The sequence below is a fragment of the Phaseolus vulgaris genome, chromosome 6 (genome assembly GCF_000499845.2).
Source record: "Phaseolus vulgaris cultivar G19833 chromosome 6, P. vulgaris v2.0, whole genome shotgun sequence".
NCBI lineage: Eukaryota > Viridiplantae > Streptophyta > Magnoliopsida > Fabales > Fabaceae > Phaseolus > Phaseolus vulgaris.
The window spans coordinates 28,160,131-28,175,647 of NC_023754.2; the positions used below are offsets into that span (position 1 = coordinate 28,160,131).

Genomic DNA, 15,517 nt, shown 5'->3' on the forward strand with positions numbered 1-15,517 from the left:
TTAAACAAACGGAAATATTTAAAAAAAAACATAATTGTACATTCTAATTTTACTACTTACACAGTTTAATACAGTTGTGAAAGAGATAAAAAAAAAATAGACAAGACTAAAAGCCATAACTGATAAAAAGAAAAAAGTGTCTGTAGAAAGTTATTCTAGTTATTGACGATTAGGTCAATGGTAGATATACTAGCCAAGAAGATGTTGTGATATGCCCTTTGAGTTGGGTGAATTGCATCCCAGAATACATACTTGGATGGATCAAGGCACACATTTGAAATCTTATTACACAATATTGATGCTTCAATCAACCCACTTCCACAGCACCCACTATCAACCTCGTCAAATCCTACCACATACAAACAAAACAAAACTATTATTGAATCCGTAATATTTTCTATTACGGCCGATCACCGTATTCAAAGTGTTGTCTATTTTGAATGTCGATGTTTCGTCATGATTTTATTCTTAAAAAATATTTTGGTGGGTTAGAGGAAGAAGGAGTATATAAATTTCCCTTAACTCTCGACTAGGGAAATTTATATAACTTTTCCTCCTCCGATCTATCAATATGTTTTTTAAAGACAAAACCGTGACGAAATACCAACTTTCAAAACATACCATACTTTTTAAATACGAAGATTGATTGTAACAATATTATCTTGAGAAAAGAAAACAAAGTAATAAATAATTTTACTAACCAAATATCTTGCGAGATTGAATCATATCGGCAATGGGTTTATATATGTCAACATAATAGATCTTAGCTTTTGAAGCAGAGAAATTCAGGTGCATTTGCATTTTCTGCAGTTCATGTTGAAGGAGAAGATTGTAATCTCTTGCAACAGAGGAATATTCATCAATGCAATGACGTTGGAATAAGGCATTAGGGGAATTCATGGTTATCATGAGTGGTAGACATCCCATTGGAGGTATTCCAGTTACTGCAATCTTTCGAGCACCTTCTGCCAACAAATTCTGAACAATTTTTTAACACTTTCACTCTTACTCGTGCAACAAGAGATAAACAATCTATTTTGTGCATATGATTATTTTAAATATTTCATATTAACAATATACGAAAAAAAATAAAAATGGAAATGGACTTTTTAGGGAATAATGTTAGAAGGTACATTGTTAATTAATATGTTTATTATTTGTACCCGAAAGTCAGATCACACAGTAGAAGGGTTGGTGTTGGGAGTGAGGGATGCACTAAATTTCAAACTTCTTAGTTACTACTTTCTTTATTGTTCTAGTTCATTATTCTTTTATATTTTTATTATTTCACCTAAATTTAATTAGCTTATTTATCTATTTATTGTCATATAAAAATAAATAGGACAAAAATAATTTTTCGGAAAGAAACAAAAAGTGTTTGTTTTATTTCTGAAAAAAATAATCTTAAAAGAAAAGCAAGAAAATAATATTATAATAAAAAATTTGTGTTCGCTTCAACAATCATTATTTATATATAAATAGTATATTGTATATAGAATCAGAACACGGATTTATATATTATATAATTATGAATTATATAAATTGATAATAAAAATTTATGTACTAAGTATGTTTCAAAAAAATTAAGCACAAAGATATTTTTTATGGTTGGTTCAAAATGATTTGTTCTTTATTTTTATAATCATAATAAAAATTTATACATTAAGTTTAAATTTTAGAAAATTAATGTATTTATTCTTTTTAAAATTGTGTTAGACCCGTGATAGAATTGTCAGAAATCCAACAAATATGAGTGTCGGTGCCTGATACATGTGTCCAACATGGACACATCATTTAAGAGAAGTGTCTAAGCTTCATATAGGTTATCAAGGTTTTTGCTAGTTAAAACATTGGTAAATAATTAGATATCCATTTAGAAACTATTTATCAATAATAGAAACTAATTTAAAAATTAATATATTTTTTAGTCTTTAAAATAGTATCTAATTTATTCTATATAGCAACTAATTATTTTTAATTTTTAAAATTTATTTCTATTTAACAATGTTGTAGTAGTTGGAATTTATCACTTGTAGAAAGAAAAATTATATTAAAAAAATTTACATTTCTCTCTTAATTAGTTTGAACACGAACCAGTAACTAACAAGCAAACATTTTTTAATACTAAAAAGAAGTTGTATGTGCTGTGTCTGGTTTGGCACAGGAAGCAATTTGTTTCACTGTGTTTGTTTGTTTGTTATTGTAATTTAGGTTTTTTAGCGTTTGTGGGGTTCAGTTGTTATTAATTTTGATATCTAGCTAGTCTCAACCTCTACCCCTTTATATTGTCCCCTCTTCATTACCATTAAATTCTCCGACTCTCTTTGCTTTTACTTATTACTGAGAGTATTTTTTTTATATATATATAAAAGTAGGTTGTTCAGTATCCCCTTTCCTTCCTCATTTTAAAATGTCCAAATCCCTATTCAATTGCCCCAAATCAACTGTGAAAAACGTTTACTGCTGAAGAATGTTGTCAGAATATTGCTAAAAGAATTTATAGTTTAAAAATATTCAAATTAATAACACTTTTTAATGATATTTTCTCTACTGAATTTCTTAATCAGGATCTTAAAGCACTGTTAGATCAAGGTTATGCTTTCCACCTACCATGATAAAAAAAACACTTCTAACTTTCATCTTTTAAGATTTATATTAGAATTTTCAGCATACCTTTTTCCAAGCAACAAAAATTACTAGGTTTTCACGTAAATTCATTTTGACATTTTTTTCCCATCCACTAAAACATTCCTCTCATCTCTTTTCTTTCTTTATCAGTAGAATGGAGGAAGTGTAAGACATTTGATGCCAAAAAAAGGGAGAATAAGAAGTGATAGATGGAGAGCAATTCAATTTTACTCCACCTCTCATTAGTCAAAATATCTTTCATCTTATTCAATCTCTTCATTTTTAATATATCAGTAATTTAATTATACACGACAAACTCTGATCATTGGATAAGAAAATAAAATAAAAAATTACACTGTCGTATTTATTCTGATTAACCTCAGAAAGAAATTATGTCTGCACAGAGCACAGCCTGATATAGTTTTTTTCTCTCGTGTTTTTGCTAAAGCAAGAACTACAGTATCCTATGCCTTTATGTTTGATGTGTTTTTATCGTATGTATGAAGATGAGCTTTCTATAAAGATTAGAAAATTTTTGAAGTGTCTATTTTAATTTATTTATTTATTATAAATAAAAAAATTACAATATTATCTTCAGAAATGGTTTTATGAAACTTCTTGCACTGCTGTTCTTTGAAAATGAAGTTCATGTAAGCGTAAAGAAGAGATTAATGATGGAGATTTAAACATAAATATTAGCCTAGCATGGAAGCTAAAGTTTCAAATAAGAATTAACTGATTTGATGATGATAAATGCATGATGGGAGAAATTGAACCAACCTGTATAAAATCTGTGATGTGTTGGATTAAGAAGTTCTGATACGCTTGCAGAGTGTAGGTTTTTCTTCGTACAGGCAGACCAAAATAATTAATAACGAAATCATTTGTACCAGCACTGATGAAATACACAGCCTTCTCCACATGTTCTTCAATTCTTTGCTTACCCATGGCATCCTCCATCCTCTTTTTGCATTCTCTGAAATATTCCAACTGCTTTTCTAGTGGAATTACATTCTGAAATTAGTAACAGAATTTCACCTTATGAGTTTTATACTAAACACAGATAGATGCATAAACATGAAAAATATTACTTTCTCTATGAATCACACACTCCTATTAAGATAAAATTTCTCCTGAAACATTCTTAAATTGTCTTTTCTTTTAAATATATAATATTTATAAGCCAAACTCAATCATTTAAAGAAAGTTAACCTATGATATGAAGTGCCTGGTTAACTGTGGCAATCTTTTACCACTCCATATAATGCATGACATGTTGAGTTATCTCTTTTAGCATTGGTTATGGGGATGTATATATTGATGATTTTCCAAATGAGAGAGTGAGACAGAGATAGAGAGTAGAGACTATTTTTGGGCAAGCAATATAACTCATAAAGAGAAAGAAAGAGAAATACGGTGATGGTTGGTGTAAGTGGGTCAAAGCCAGAACCAGCAGAGGCAAAACTGACTCCTGTCATTAGCTCTTCAATATTGGTGAGGCTTGGATCCAGATAAGGTGGAAGAAGCTCTTTCTTGAGACCTACGTATGAAGCTGCCGTGCATTTTACACACACCACCACAATGCAGCAGGTTAAGTTTATTATTATGTATATGATATGAGTGAGTATGAATATAAAACTATGATAATGAGTTACCAATGTAATCAGTGGCAAGCTTCCCATTGGTAAATCTCCCTGTAGGAACCTGGTTGGAAAAATCCAATCCATAAGGTGGAAAATTGCTCCTGAAAGGTGTCTTGATGTAGTTATTGTTTCCAGGGTCAACCGTGGAGTCTCCAAACACATAAAACCCTGAGAGTGTTTTGTTTAAAGCTTCAACTTTGGCCATGATACATAGCAAGCACAGAATGAAAATCTGCATAAGAGAAAGCAACAAGTGTGCATCACAAGTTCCCATGCCAATGGGAGCTGAAGATGTGTTTCAACTTGGAACTTGGAAGAGTGAGATGAATGACTATTAATATAGGTGAAGTACAACTACACAAGCCCACTGTTCATGACCAAAATAACCCTGTGGAATATGATGTTTTATCTGTAACTTTTTGCATATGAATTTATTGTGTGCTTTGGTTGGGAAATTATATCAAACTTTTCCTTCTATTAATGTTACAACTTCTTAACTACCCATGTTATTTTAATTAACTTTATCATACTGACAACACGATGGAGACAGATCACATTCATACCTAACAAATAAAAATATATTTACTTAACAATTTAGAATAGTAATATTTTAATTATATTTTTTTAACTTAAAATATTAATATAAATTATTATATTATTATAATGAACTGTAAGATGAGTGTATTTTACACTATTTTGCATATCTAGAATAGTCTGGCAGAAGGACGATTTGAACAATGGTTAGATAGGATTCAGCAATTTCTTCTGTCAAAAGAAATGAAGCAAAAAAACAAAGATTTGACAACATCCATTAATTATATATCCCTTGTTGTTCAACTAATCATTTTGCATCTCATTACATCCAAAAACAGCAAAAAAACGATTATATCAGATTGTTTAATTTGTTCTCTTTTTATTATAGTTAATTTGCATGTGTCCGAACAAATTATATTGCAAAAACAATTGTGTTACATAATGTGTAAAATTATTAGAGGCAAAATAGTTAGGTATGTGAGCTTGATGCCTTATGTACTTTAAAAATTAATAGAAAGACGAATCGAGCCAACAACTCATGTGTGAGTGTGACATGCGAGAATGCTTACAACTAAAACTAAATAATTGTATTCCTATTCTTCTCTTCTATAACATTGATGAGCCGGAAAATCTCTCTGTGTGTATATAAATATATAAACATTGACATTTCAATTCAATCTTTAAAATGAGAACAAGAGAGGTATAATTTTTTTAATAATTTTAAATTTTCTTAACACCATGTTAAGGATATCTGCAGATAAAATTTTCCGAAAGTTTTTTACGAGAAATATTTTTTAAAAAAATCTCTTATATTAACTCTTTTAAAATATTGCTTCTAATCTATACATAAATTAATTTTTAGTTTATATTTTTTTTTTTTACTTTGAAAGTGCTTGTGAAACCGTTTATTTAAACACGCTCTTATCGTCTTAATAGTTTTACCTTATTTGTATGGTAAGTATTAAGCATGTTTTGTATTTTTGAAATATTAAATTTGTCTTTTTATTTAATACTTTTCATAAAATAATAATAAGAAAAATGTAGGAGAAATTATTTATTAATCATTTTATTCCTGTTGTGTGTTTTACGTTACGGATTCATAAGCGAGGATTCCTTTTTACACTCTATGTTTTCTTCTGCACCTTCATAAATGTTAAGAAGTTTACTTCTACACCCTCATAAATGTTAAAATTTTTACTTTGTTCCAATTATATGAAGGTTTGTGTAATAGGCTTTCGAATCTAAAAGTTACTTATAAATTATATAATCTAAAATTTATTCTTAAAATATATTCTTTATATAATTCAGAAATATTTTTTTTTTTTAAATTATACAATTTAATATAAACTTTTACAATAACCTATGGATTATGCAATTCGAAAAAAATAGAGACTTCGAAGTACTAATCTTAAAAATACTTTCAGATTTTATAATGCAAAAGAGAGAAGAGTCAAGAGAGGGGTGGTTGTCTAGAGTTAATTTCATCCTTTACACACCCCATGAGGTGCAAAAGAAATCTTTTCCACTGGGTATATAAAAGGGCCGACACAAAACAAACCGAGCCCAAGTCCATTAGAAGTGAGACTGTTTCTTCCTGCACCTCTATACCTTCTTCTTTCACCACCATAAATTTCCAGATTTCCAAAAATACCCTTTACTATATTCCGGATTACATAATCCGGAAATCATTTTTCAAATGTGTAATTAGCTTCTGGATTACATAATCCGGAAGTCATTTTTCAGATCCATGATTACTCTCTGGATTACATAATTCAGAAGTCTTATTTAATTTCCGAATTATGTAATCCGGAAGTCCTTTTTCAAATGAATTTTCAGATTACATAATCCGGAAACTAATCTATGGGGGTGACACAAAAAGGATAAAAATGTATTTTAAAGTTGTGTATGGAGGTGGCAGAAGAAGAGATGGAGGTGCAGGAAGAAACAGTCTAGAAGTGGATGTGAAATCACGCAATCTGGAATTTGTTTGACCAAAAACAGAAATCTGGAAAACACCTGCGCCGTTTGGTTCATAGAATGAAGAGCAATTTTTTAAGGCCCAACCGTGCGCATGGTTTCGTGTTATGTATCTTAATCAACCTTCCATTAATTACTCACTTCCCTAATCAAACTTCCTATTCTTTCGCCCCAAGAATTCGGATTCCCTCACGTTACCTTATTTTCACTTGGAATGGCTTCACACCACTCTTCTATATCCGCTTTCACTAATAATGAGAAGGATAGTTAAAAAAAAAACAAGTTTAAGACCGATTTATTATTTTTAACCACTTTTCTCATAAATTAGATTCTTAATCAATTAAGTCTTATAATTTAGATACAATAAATCTTACAATAGGAAGGATTTAATAAATTATACAAAAAAAAATAAAAATAAGAAGGTTACCAGCTATGTAGCACATACACTGACACGGATACTGATACGACACGGACAACACACAAATACGTATAATCTCTAAAATGTAGGACACGGGGACACAAATCTATATATTGTATAATTATAAATTATATAAATTGACAATAAAGATTTATGTACACAAGTATGTTCCAAATATTTTTTTGGAGAAAAAAATATTTTTTCATGATTGGTTCAAAAGGATTTGTTTCTCATTTTTACAATCATAATACAAATTCATACAATAAGTTTGAGTTTTATAAAATTAATGTATTTTTCTTTTTTAAAATTATGTTAAAATCGTGCTATAATTGTCAAAAATTCAACAAATCTTTTTTGAATTGGACATTTAACAGATACGTGTCCTACGAGTGTCATACGAATCAGTGTGGTGTCTGATACGTGTATCCGACATCGACACGCCATTTAAGAGAAAAGTTTAAGATATTATTAGTCTCTCTTTCTCTCAGGTTGAAATTAATATTTGGTACATGTAGCTTAGTAGTAATCTTTGTTTAACTTGTATCCGTTGTAAGCTAGATTAGAGCAACCGGTATTGGTTTGACTAACAAAACATTAAAATAGTTCCACCAAACTTACAATGCTTCCAACCTTGAGCAAAAGGCAACAAAGTCCACCCTTGCCAGCTTTCAAATGCTTATGCCTCTCTGTTTCGTAATGTTTTATCCATGAATGTAAGGAACGTATTCCAATACAAAGCACAAAGTATACAATATCAGCATGGGATGAAGTTCCAAATGATTGAACACCTACACAAGTCAATAAGAAACCAATAAACTAATCTTTTCAATTTTATTAAGCGTGTCACGGTGTTGAAAATCCTCAAATCCTCCTTAAAAATAGCTGGTAAATGCATTCATGCACAAGTTTTCCAATTGGGTTTCCATTCATTTATCATATTGAAGCAAATCTGATGAGCTGTCAAACAGGCTTTTCACATTGCATATGCTTTGCTTTATATATCTTCACCCATAATATCACATACCCCCTTCATTACCAACATGGATAATCATAGTAATCATGTTGCAACTTCTGAAGGGATTCTTGAGAATGTGTGGGCCAAAATTATGAGCAGTGATAAAGCAGATGGAAGAAAAGGTGATGCAGCAGAATCTTCTAACTCTTGGGAAGAACTTCCTAACCTTGATGGTAGAGAAGGGTCCATGGAAATTCTACAAAGACTTCCAAGTTTAGGGAGGTGGATATCAATGGGAGCTGATTTCTGGGAAGAAGTTTTAGATGGTATTGCTCTACCTAACACAAGCAATACAGAATATTCTAGCAATAACAATATGGAAAGTGGTGGTGAGTGTGATAGCAAGGTGGAAGATGCTGTGAGAATAGAGAAGGAAGTTACAAAACACTACAGAGGAGTTAGGAGAAGGCCTTGGGGTAAATATGCTGCAGAGATTAGAGACTCATCCAAGAAAGGTGCTAGAGTTTGGCTTGGAACATTTGACACGGCTGAAGAAGCTGCTTTGGCATATGACAAGGCTGCTTTGAGGATTAGGGGTCCAAAGGCATACCTTAATTTCCCACTTGAGAGGGTTGCAAAGGCTTTAGGATGTGACAGCAAAGGAACTCATCTTACTTGCAGGAGCATAGGTAACAGAGAAAAAATGATCAACTCTAGGAGGAGGGGATCAAGGGAAAGGGAAGTGTTTGATGATGATATGATGAATGAAGAACCTGCAAGAAAAAAGTTGGAATGCATGGTAGAAAATGAAATAGGTGTTTTTGTATTTCAGGACCTAGGAAAGGATTACTTGGACAGTTTGCTGTCTTCTTTTTGACATTAATTACAACTGTTGATTAGTCTTTTGTGGTCATATCATATATAGACATTTTATAGCCATTTGTCTCATATTTTCTATATCTTTTGTATTTGTCATCAAACTCAAAAGCTAATGGTTTGGCAGAACCAAGGTTTAAAATCGTAATGATTGATGTTATTTATGTTTGTTTCCTTGTTAATTCAAAACTATATTCTAAATTATCATTGACTTACTTCCGCTCTTGTATAACATGTTCACGCAATAATGGTCGCATCCCAATCAAACTGTTGTTATTATTCATATTAGTGGGAAAAAAATGACTGTAGATTTTATTTTGTATAATGTAATATATGGCTCAAAAGAGATACGTTTATACAATATATGGTTCAAAAGGGATATGTTTATACAATATATCACATCTCGGTCGAGCATATTAGATATATAAACACAACTTCACACTCAATAACCAAGGTAAAACCTCGTTTAACATTTATGTTAGATTAATATAAAATTAACACTAAATAACACTTGGAATGTCGAACTTCATTATATAAATAGATTGATTACACTCATATCAAGGTATATATTATATAGTATTCATTCGATCAGCCTTTATATATGTATTTTCACTTTGACCAAAAAGACTTAAAAATAAGACTGAAGACCAAATTCATATAAAAAACGCACATTAAAAAAAATTCACATTGCAATGACGAGATCTTTACTTATTTATAAAAGAATATATTACACTATTTAATTTTAATGAATTGAAGTTTTTAAAATTTATATTAATTTTATTAGTTTTTTCTTTATTATTATTATTTTTATTATTATTATTATTTTTTTTATTATTATTATTATTATTTTTATTATTATTATTATTATTCAAAAGATTAAGTATACATTATTTTGTTTAGTTTATTCAACTTTTTTTACATTGTAGATTTTGTGTGTTAGTAAGGATAAAGTTAGTTACGGAACAAATTTTGTTTCTTTTACTTATTATGAAAAAAAAAGTGTTTTAATAATTTTAAAATACAATTAAAATAATATTTTTTGTATCTAGACTACTCATTATTATTATTATAATAGAAATATATAATTTGTCAAACTGAATTGATTGCAGTCATGTGTGCCAACCAGTTGTGTAAACTATCTTTCTAGAACCAAACAAGTATTTTTTTATTTGAATTTAGAGCAAAATAGAAAAAGAATAAATTATAAACAAAAAATTATATATTGTTTAAATGAATAAAAAAAATTAAAAACTGAAAGAAATTATTTCCTACTTAAATGAGCGAAAAGGAAAATATAATTTTTTAATCTTGTACGGTCAATTTAAACTACTATGTAAGATTAGTTCGTGAGAAGTGAACTATTAATTTAATCTTTTTGAAATATAAATTTTCTTTTAAATAGTATCTAAAGCAAATAAGTTACTTAAATAGTCCCAAAAGTAATAAAATTTCTTTTAAATTGAAAATTAATATCTCAAAATGCGATCCATCTATTTAATGGGTCAACCCGTTTTACTACTCGATAACTGGAGAAGAAATATAAAGACAAAAACGAAACGAATTGGAAAAATTGATCACCAAGCGTATCTTAGAATTGGACCGTGCAAGTCCTGGGCCTCCGCACTCTCTTTGATGTAACACCTCCGTTTTTTATTTCTCTACACTATTTAGTATGAAAAAATTTATTTAAAGCTTTTTTAATATTTTAGAATCTAGAAATTTCTTGGATGGTGAAATTAAGAAGTTTAAATTATTTTTTAATAGTATAATTAATAAGTCATTTTGAAAAAAGAAAAACATTTGAAAGTTATTTTTAGTTTTTATATTGTGTAATTTTTAAAAATGAACTTCAAGTAACTCAACATTAAAATGTGAGATTTGCATTCACTTATATACTATAAAATGATCTTATATAATTTATGTGAAATTTTCAACACACTCTCACGTTGAGACATTTTACCTTGTGCATGGGATTATATATTAATGAATAGTCTGATAACGGATGACACAAAAATAAACTATAAATAGCTTTAATATTATTTTGAGAATTGAACTTTAAACATAACTCAATCTTATAAAATTGATTTGTAAGATAAAATTTGCATGCACTTATATACTAGGAAATAATCTTATTGTGTGATCTCCAACATCCAAAAGTCATATGACCCTTTCCTCTCCAACATACTAAAACATTTGTTAAAAGATACAAATAACACTAAACATATATATAAAGGAAATATTAATACTTATAATTCAATGCGAACAAACCACTATAACATTTTCCTTTACACCAATCTTATATTAAAGAGCATTTATGATTACTTTAAAACTAACTTTTTTTTTTCAAATTATATTCTACAAAACCATTCAATATTATATTTGGTCCATTACAATTACGAGGTGATGAGGTGTCATCGAGCTAAATGTCAAATGTAAAAAATGAAGAAAAAGTTTTAGAAGAGAAGGTGATACAATTTATGAATTGTATAATTTAAATTTTTTGTTTGTTTTTAAATTACACAATTTTAAAACTATTTTTTACTTCTAAACTGTATAGTTTTTAAAAGCTAAAATTGACTTTCAAAATATACAATTAAAAAAAAAATTAAAGTAAAAAGAATATTTTTTAAGTTATGTAATTTGAAAGTTAGAAATAACTTCATGATTGAATAATTAAAAAAGTTTTTGAATTAAAAATTTAGAATAAATTTATAAGATCATGGATTGAATCTAATCATAGGATGAAAAACGGTCTTCACGTGTATCTCTTTTACCTTATATCTCTTTTATTTTAATGAAAAAAAATAATTATAGATATACAAAATTATAATTAATTTGAGAATATAACAAAAAATGAGACCGGATACAAGAGGAGGTGTGATTAACGGAGAAAAACAATTAGATTAGAAACCACTCTCAATAAACTAAATATTTTAGCTAGGAGAGGAGACGTAGAATAAAATATTTAAAAAAAAATCATATTCATAAAAATTTTAAAAAGTACAAAGTGAATTTTTTTATATTTATAAAAAATTTAAAAGGTAATAAAATGTGTAGAAAGAAATACTTTGCTTTAAATGAAGGAACAAATCATGACCGACTTCTGCACCACTTATTTAGTTTTTCCTCATCTTCCTGCAAAGACAAACAAAACTTCACCCATTATGTTACAAAATGATCTCTTCCAAAACTTTAAAACATTATTCTTTCTATATACTTTTTTTAATTTATGGATTCTGGATGAATCATCCGTCAGGCCATTAGAGAGAAACACTGATGTTAATTAACTTTCTAACGCATTTTTACTATTAATTACAATATATTTGCTGATAAAAAAATATATATTTAAACAATTTATTTATGAATTAAGAGTACGTTAAAAACGTGTATTTGCTTAAACAGTTGGGTAATAAAATTGTCAAAATGAGTAATGATTATTTTGGGATAGAATCATAGAACAAGTTGCTCCCAGTTTTGGCATGTCTCACTCATTCACGCGCATAGCTATTTTCTTTCTTTAAAATGAGATTTATATACATTTTATTCGACTTTAACGATAATAGTAAACGTATTCAATCACAAACTATTAATCAAGCGATAAAAAAAAACTATAAATCATTTTTTATCACTATATAAAAATATAGAATTGTTTTATTATGTTAATATATAACTTTTCTTCTAGCTTTACAGAAATATTATTAAAAAAAAATATAAAAAATATGTAACTCGCTCAATTAAGCAGGATGTTTATTTTAATGAATAATAAAATTATAAAAATAGGATGATTAAATTTTCTAAATTTTAATTGATAATAAAGGTTAAAGTAGAAAGTATATTTATTGTTAATGTTTATCTAGAAAAAAATATAGATCGTTACCAAAACATTTTAAGTATTTTACAGTATAAAAAAACAAGTTTGTTTATAACTAAGCATGATATACATCTTAAAAATACGTTTTAAATAGAAAACTTATTTTATTAATTACGGAGTTGCAGTATTTCACGCTTTTACAATTGTGACTACATCTGGTAAAGGTAATCTAAAAGTTGATAATTGAAAAGTCAAACTACCTCATTAAATTATAAATATTTAGTAACGTTAAAACAGCTAATAAATGTAAAAATATAAAGATAGAAGTGCTAATGCTATAGGTATATATTATTTTATTGATAAAAAAAATACTAGAGTATTTATAATTTTAGTTATTAATTAAAAAGTATTTTAATGTTAATTTATAGATAAATTATTTCATTTACTTTCAAATTTATACTTTTTTATATTATGTATTATTTTATTCGTGTTATTATATTATATTTTAAAACAATTGAAAATAAAGTAAAAAAAATGCTTTTAAAGAAAGATAATAATTTTATTAATTTTTTATCATGTTGATTAATTTAATGGTTTTAAAATAGCGCAATCTCTCTTTCTCTCTATATATGTTGTGTGTGTATATATATATAAAATTACCTATCAAAAAAATATTTATATATATATTGAAATATAATACCAAAATAAAATAAAAAATATGTAAAGTTAACATAATGATTAAAATAAATAGTATAATATCAAAATATCCAAAAATAATAATAAAGTTAAACAAAATTTTATTATCATTCAATACAAGAAAATCATGAAATAAAAACCAATATTTGTATAGTGACTAAACTAGAGACTACAAAAATTGATTTCTAAATTAGTTTATATTATTGTTAAATGGTTTCTAAATTGGTATCTAATTAGCAATTAAAGTGTTTCCTACTAAATTTAAGTTAAATGCAAAAAGAGAATAAAAGCATAATTACATTTACTATAATGTAAAATATAAATTTTATAAAAAAAAAGTTGAAGGTTAGGAAGACAAGAAAAAAAAAGTGATGTGTTTAAAAAAATGTTAGGTGAAGTAGAATTTCAAAAAAGATACTTGGGAGTCAAGAAAAAATTTGTTTATCCAACATTACTAAAAAAAGTTTCAAAAATTGTTTACATATATTAAATAATAAAACTAAAAACTAACTGAAGTACAATCCAAACATAATTAATATCTCTATACTCAGATATATCTTTTAAAGTATATGAAGATATATTAAATTGATACTTTATAGTATGATATTACATATTTGACTACAGAATTCAAAGAATTTTTATCTCCATTTTTTTAATTATACATTTTTACTATATATCTAATACGCGTTTTCACACCTTACCTTTGCACTTAGCAAAAAAAACATTTGATTTCGTGAGAAACTAGTGTATGTGTTTCCTTGGGAGCATTTGAAGCAGTTATGAAATGGTCTTGGAGAAATTAGAGTATATTTGTCGGATACAATTCAAATTCAAAGCACGAGGTGCACATGGACAAATGGAACACAAGTTTTGCTTGACTGTTATTAAGTTAGGTAACAGTGGTTTTCGTTTTTGCAATATAATAAAATATTAATATTAATATATTTAACAAAGAACAGTAGTGCGGTTTGATTACAGCCTCCATTCTGGGCCTGTGATCATAATTGATCACTTTTCCAATCACTTCAAACAATCTTTATATACATACTCTACCAACCCACAACACAAGGACCACTTAATTAACACTAAACCAAAATTAATCTATATCTAACAAGGGGTAAAGAAAAAATAAAAAAAATCCAGAACCATTTGAACTGAACCCATTCATGATCATAACATCATATTAAATTAATTAACTCTTGTCGTCCTGTAATGACAGACAGATACAAATAATTTATAATCCAAATAATTAAACCAACCCATTCCAGAAAAAATAAAATAAAAAACAATAAATTTCTACATTTGTGCAACCCCTAACTGGTGCTACTTGTGCTTTCTGAGCGAGAGCCATTTACCTGAGTGGAATTATTGGTGGTGCAAGAGCTCCCACCACTAGAATCAGAAACAGCATCGTAGTTGTTGTTGTTATTATTGAAAGATAACTCGGTGGCTGCGGCCACAATTTCGGCTGGGAAATTCAGCAACGCCTTGGCGCCTCTCATCTTGAACGCCGCGCGGTCGTAAGCCATGGCGGCTTCTTCGGCGGTCTGGAAGGTGCCGAGCCATATTCTGGCGCCGTGGCGTGCCGAGTCGCGAATCTCCGCCGCGTACTTCCCCCAGGGTCGGCGGCGAACTCCTCTGTAGTGTTTTTTGGCGATGTTTCTGGTGGGCTCGAGGCCCAATTGCGGTTGGTGGAGCCTTTGGTGAGGGAGGAATGTGGTGGAGAGAGCATTAGCCTCGTTGAGAACTTGGTATATGACCATGTCCTGAGAGTCGTTCTCGTTGAAGGGTAAGAACTCTGTTTGGGATTGGGAAAACGAGGTTTGTTCTTCGTAGTTTTTCTTGGTTCCCATGTTTTTTTGTGTGAGTCTCTGTTTGTGTTTGGTTTTTGAATGAATGGGAAGGGTGTGTCAAGTGGTTTTAGACTTGGCATATATGAATGGAATAAATGGGAAAAGGTGAGAGCATAGAATATTTTG

General features: G+C 28.7%; 3 protein-coding genes across 4 annotated transcripts; 1 reads left to right on the forward strand and 2 right to left on the reverse strand.

The window, feature by feature from the left end:
* On the reverse strand, positions 1 to 4,589 carry LOC137832532 (GDSL esterase/lipase At5g45960-like). Of its 2 annotated transcripts, none has more exons than XM_068640734.1 (5): positions 4,284 to 4,589; positions 4,044 to 4,180; positions 3,409 to 3,642; positions 702 to 804; positions 1 to 349 (listed from the first exon to the last, which is right to left on the reverse strand). In XM_068640734.1, exons 1-5 carry the CDS (start codon positions 4,543 to 4,545, stop codon positions 156 to 158), a joined length of 930 nt encoding a protein of 309 aa, XP_068496835.1. In that variant the 5' UTR covers positions 4,546 to 4,589; the 3' UTR covers positions 1 to 155. The 2 variants fall into 2 exon arrangements, with proteins under 2 accessions (XP_068496835.1, XP_068496834.1); XM_068640733.1 differs by having other exon boundaries at positions 702 to 978; positions 4,284 to 4,588.
* Positions 4,590 to 8,099: 3,510 nt separating this feature from the next.
* Positions 8,100 to 9,094, forward strand: LOC137833178 (ethylene-response factor C3). The gene has a single exon (XM_068641538.1). The coding sequence runs from the start codon at positions 8,241 to 8,243 to the stop codon at positions 9,030 to 9,032; it is 792 nt and encodes a 263-aa protein (XP_068497639.1). The 5' UTR covers positions 8,100 to 8,240; the 3' UTR covers positions 9,033 to 9,094.
* Positions 9,095 to 14,686: 5,592 nt separating this feature from the next.
* On the reverse strand, positions 14,687 to 15,517 carry LOC137832533 (pathogenesis-related genes transcriptional activator PTI5-like). The gene has a single exon (XM_068640735.1). The coding sequence runs from the start codon at positions 15,389 to 15,391 to the stop codon at positions 14,852 to 14,854; it is 540 nt and encodes a 179-aa protein (XP_068496836.1). The 5' UTR covers positions 15,392 to 15,517; the 3' UTR covers positions 14,687 to 14,851.

What these genes read in the sequence shown, in the direction of transcription:
- LOC137833178 (XM_068641538.1), top strand. Translation starts at nt 8,241, where the DNA reads ATGGATAATCATAGTAATCATGTTGCAACTTCTGAAGGGATTCTTGAG.
- LOC137832532 (XM_068640733.1), bottom strand. Translation starts at nt 4,545, where the DNA reads ATGGGAACTTGTGATGCACACTTGTTGCTTTCTCTTATGCAGATTTTC. An exon ending in CACTTACACCAACCATCACC is followed by an intron (nt 3,643 to 4,043) that starts GTATTTCTCTTT and finishes TACTAATTTCAG; the next exon opens with AATGTAATTCCACTAGAAAA. An exon ending in TCAATCTCGCAAGATATTTG is followed by an intron (nt 350 to 701) that starts GTTAGTAAAATT and finishes TGTATGTGGTAG; the next exon opens with GATTTGACGAGGTTGATAGT.
- LOC137832533 (XM_068640735.1), bottom strand. Translation starts at nt 15,391, where the DNA reads ATGGGAACCAAGAAAAACTACGAAGAACAAACCTCGTTTTCCCAATCC.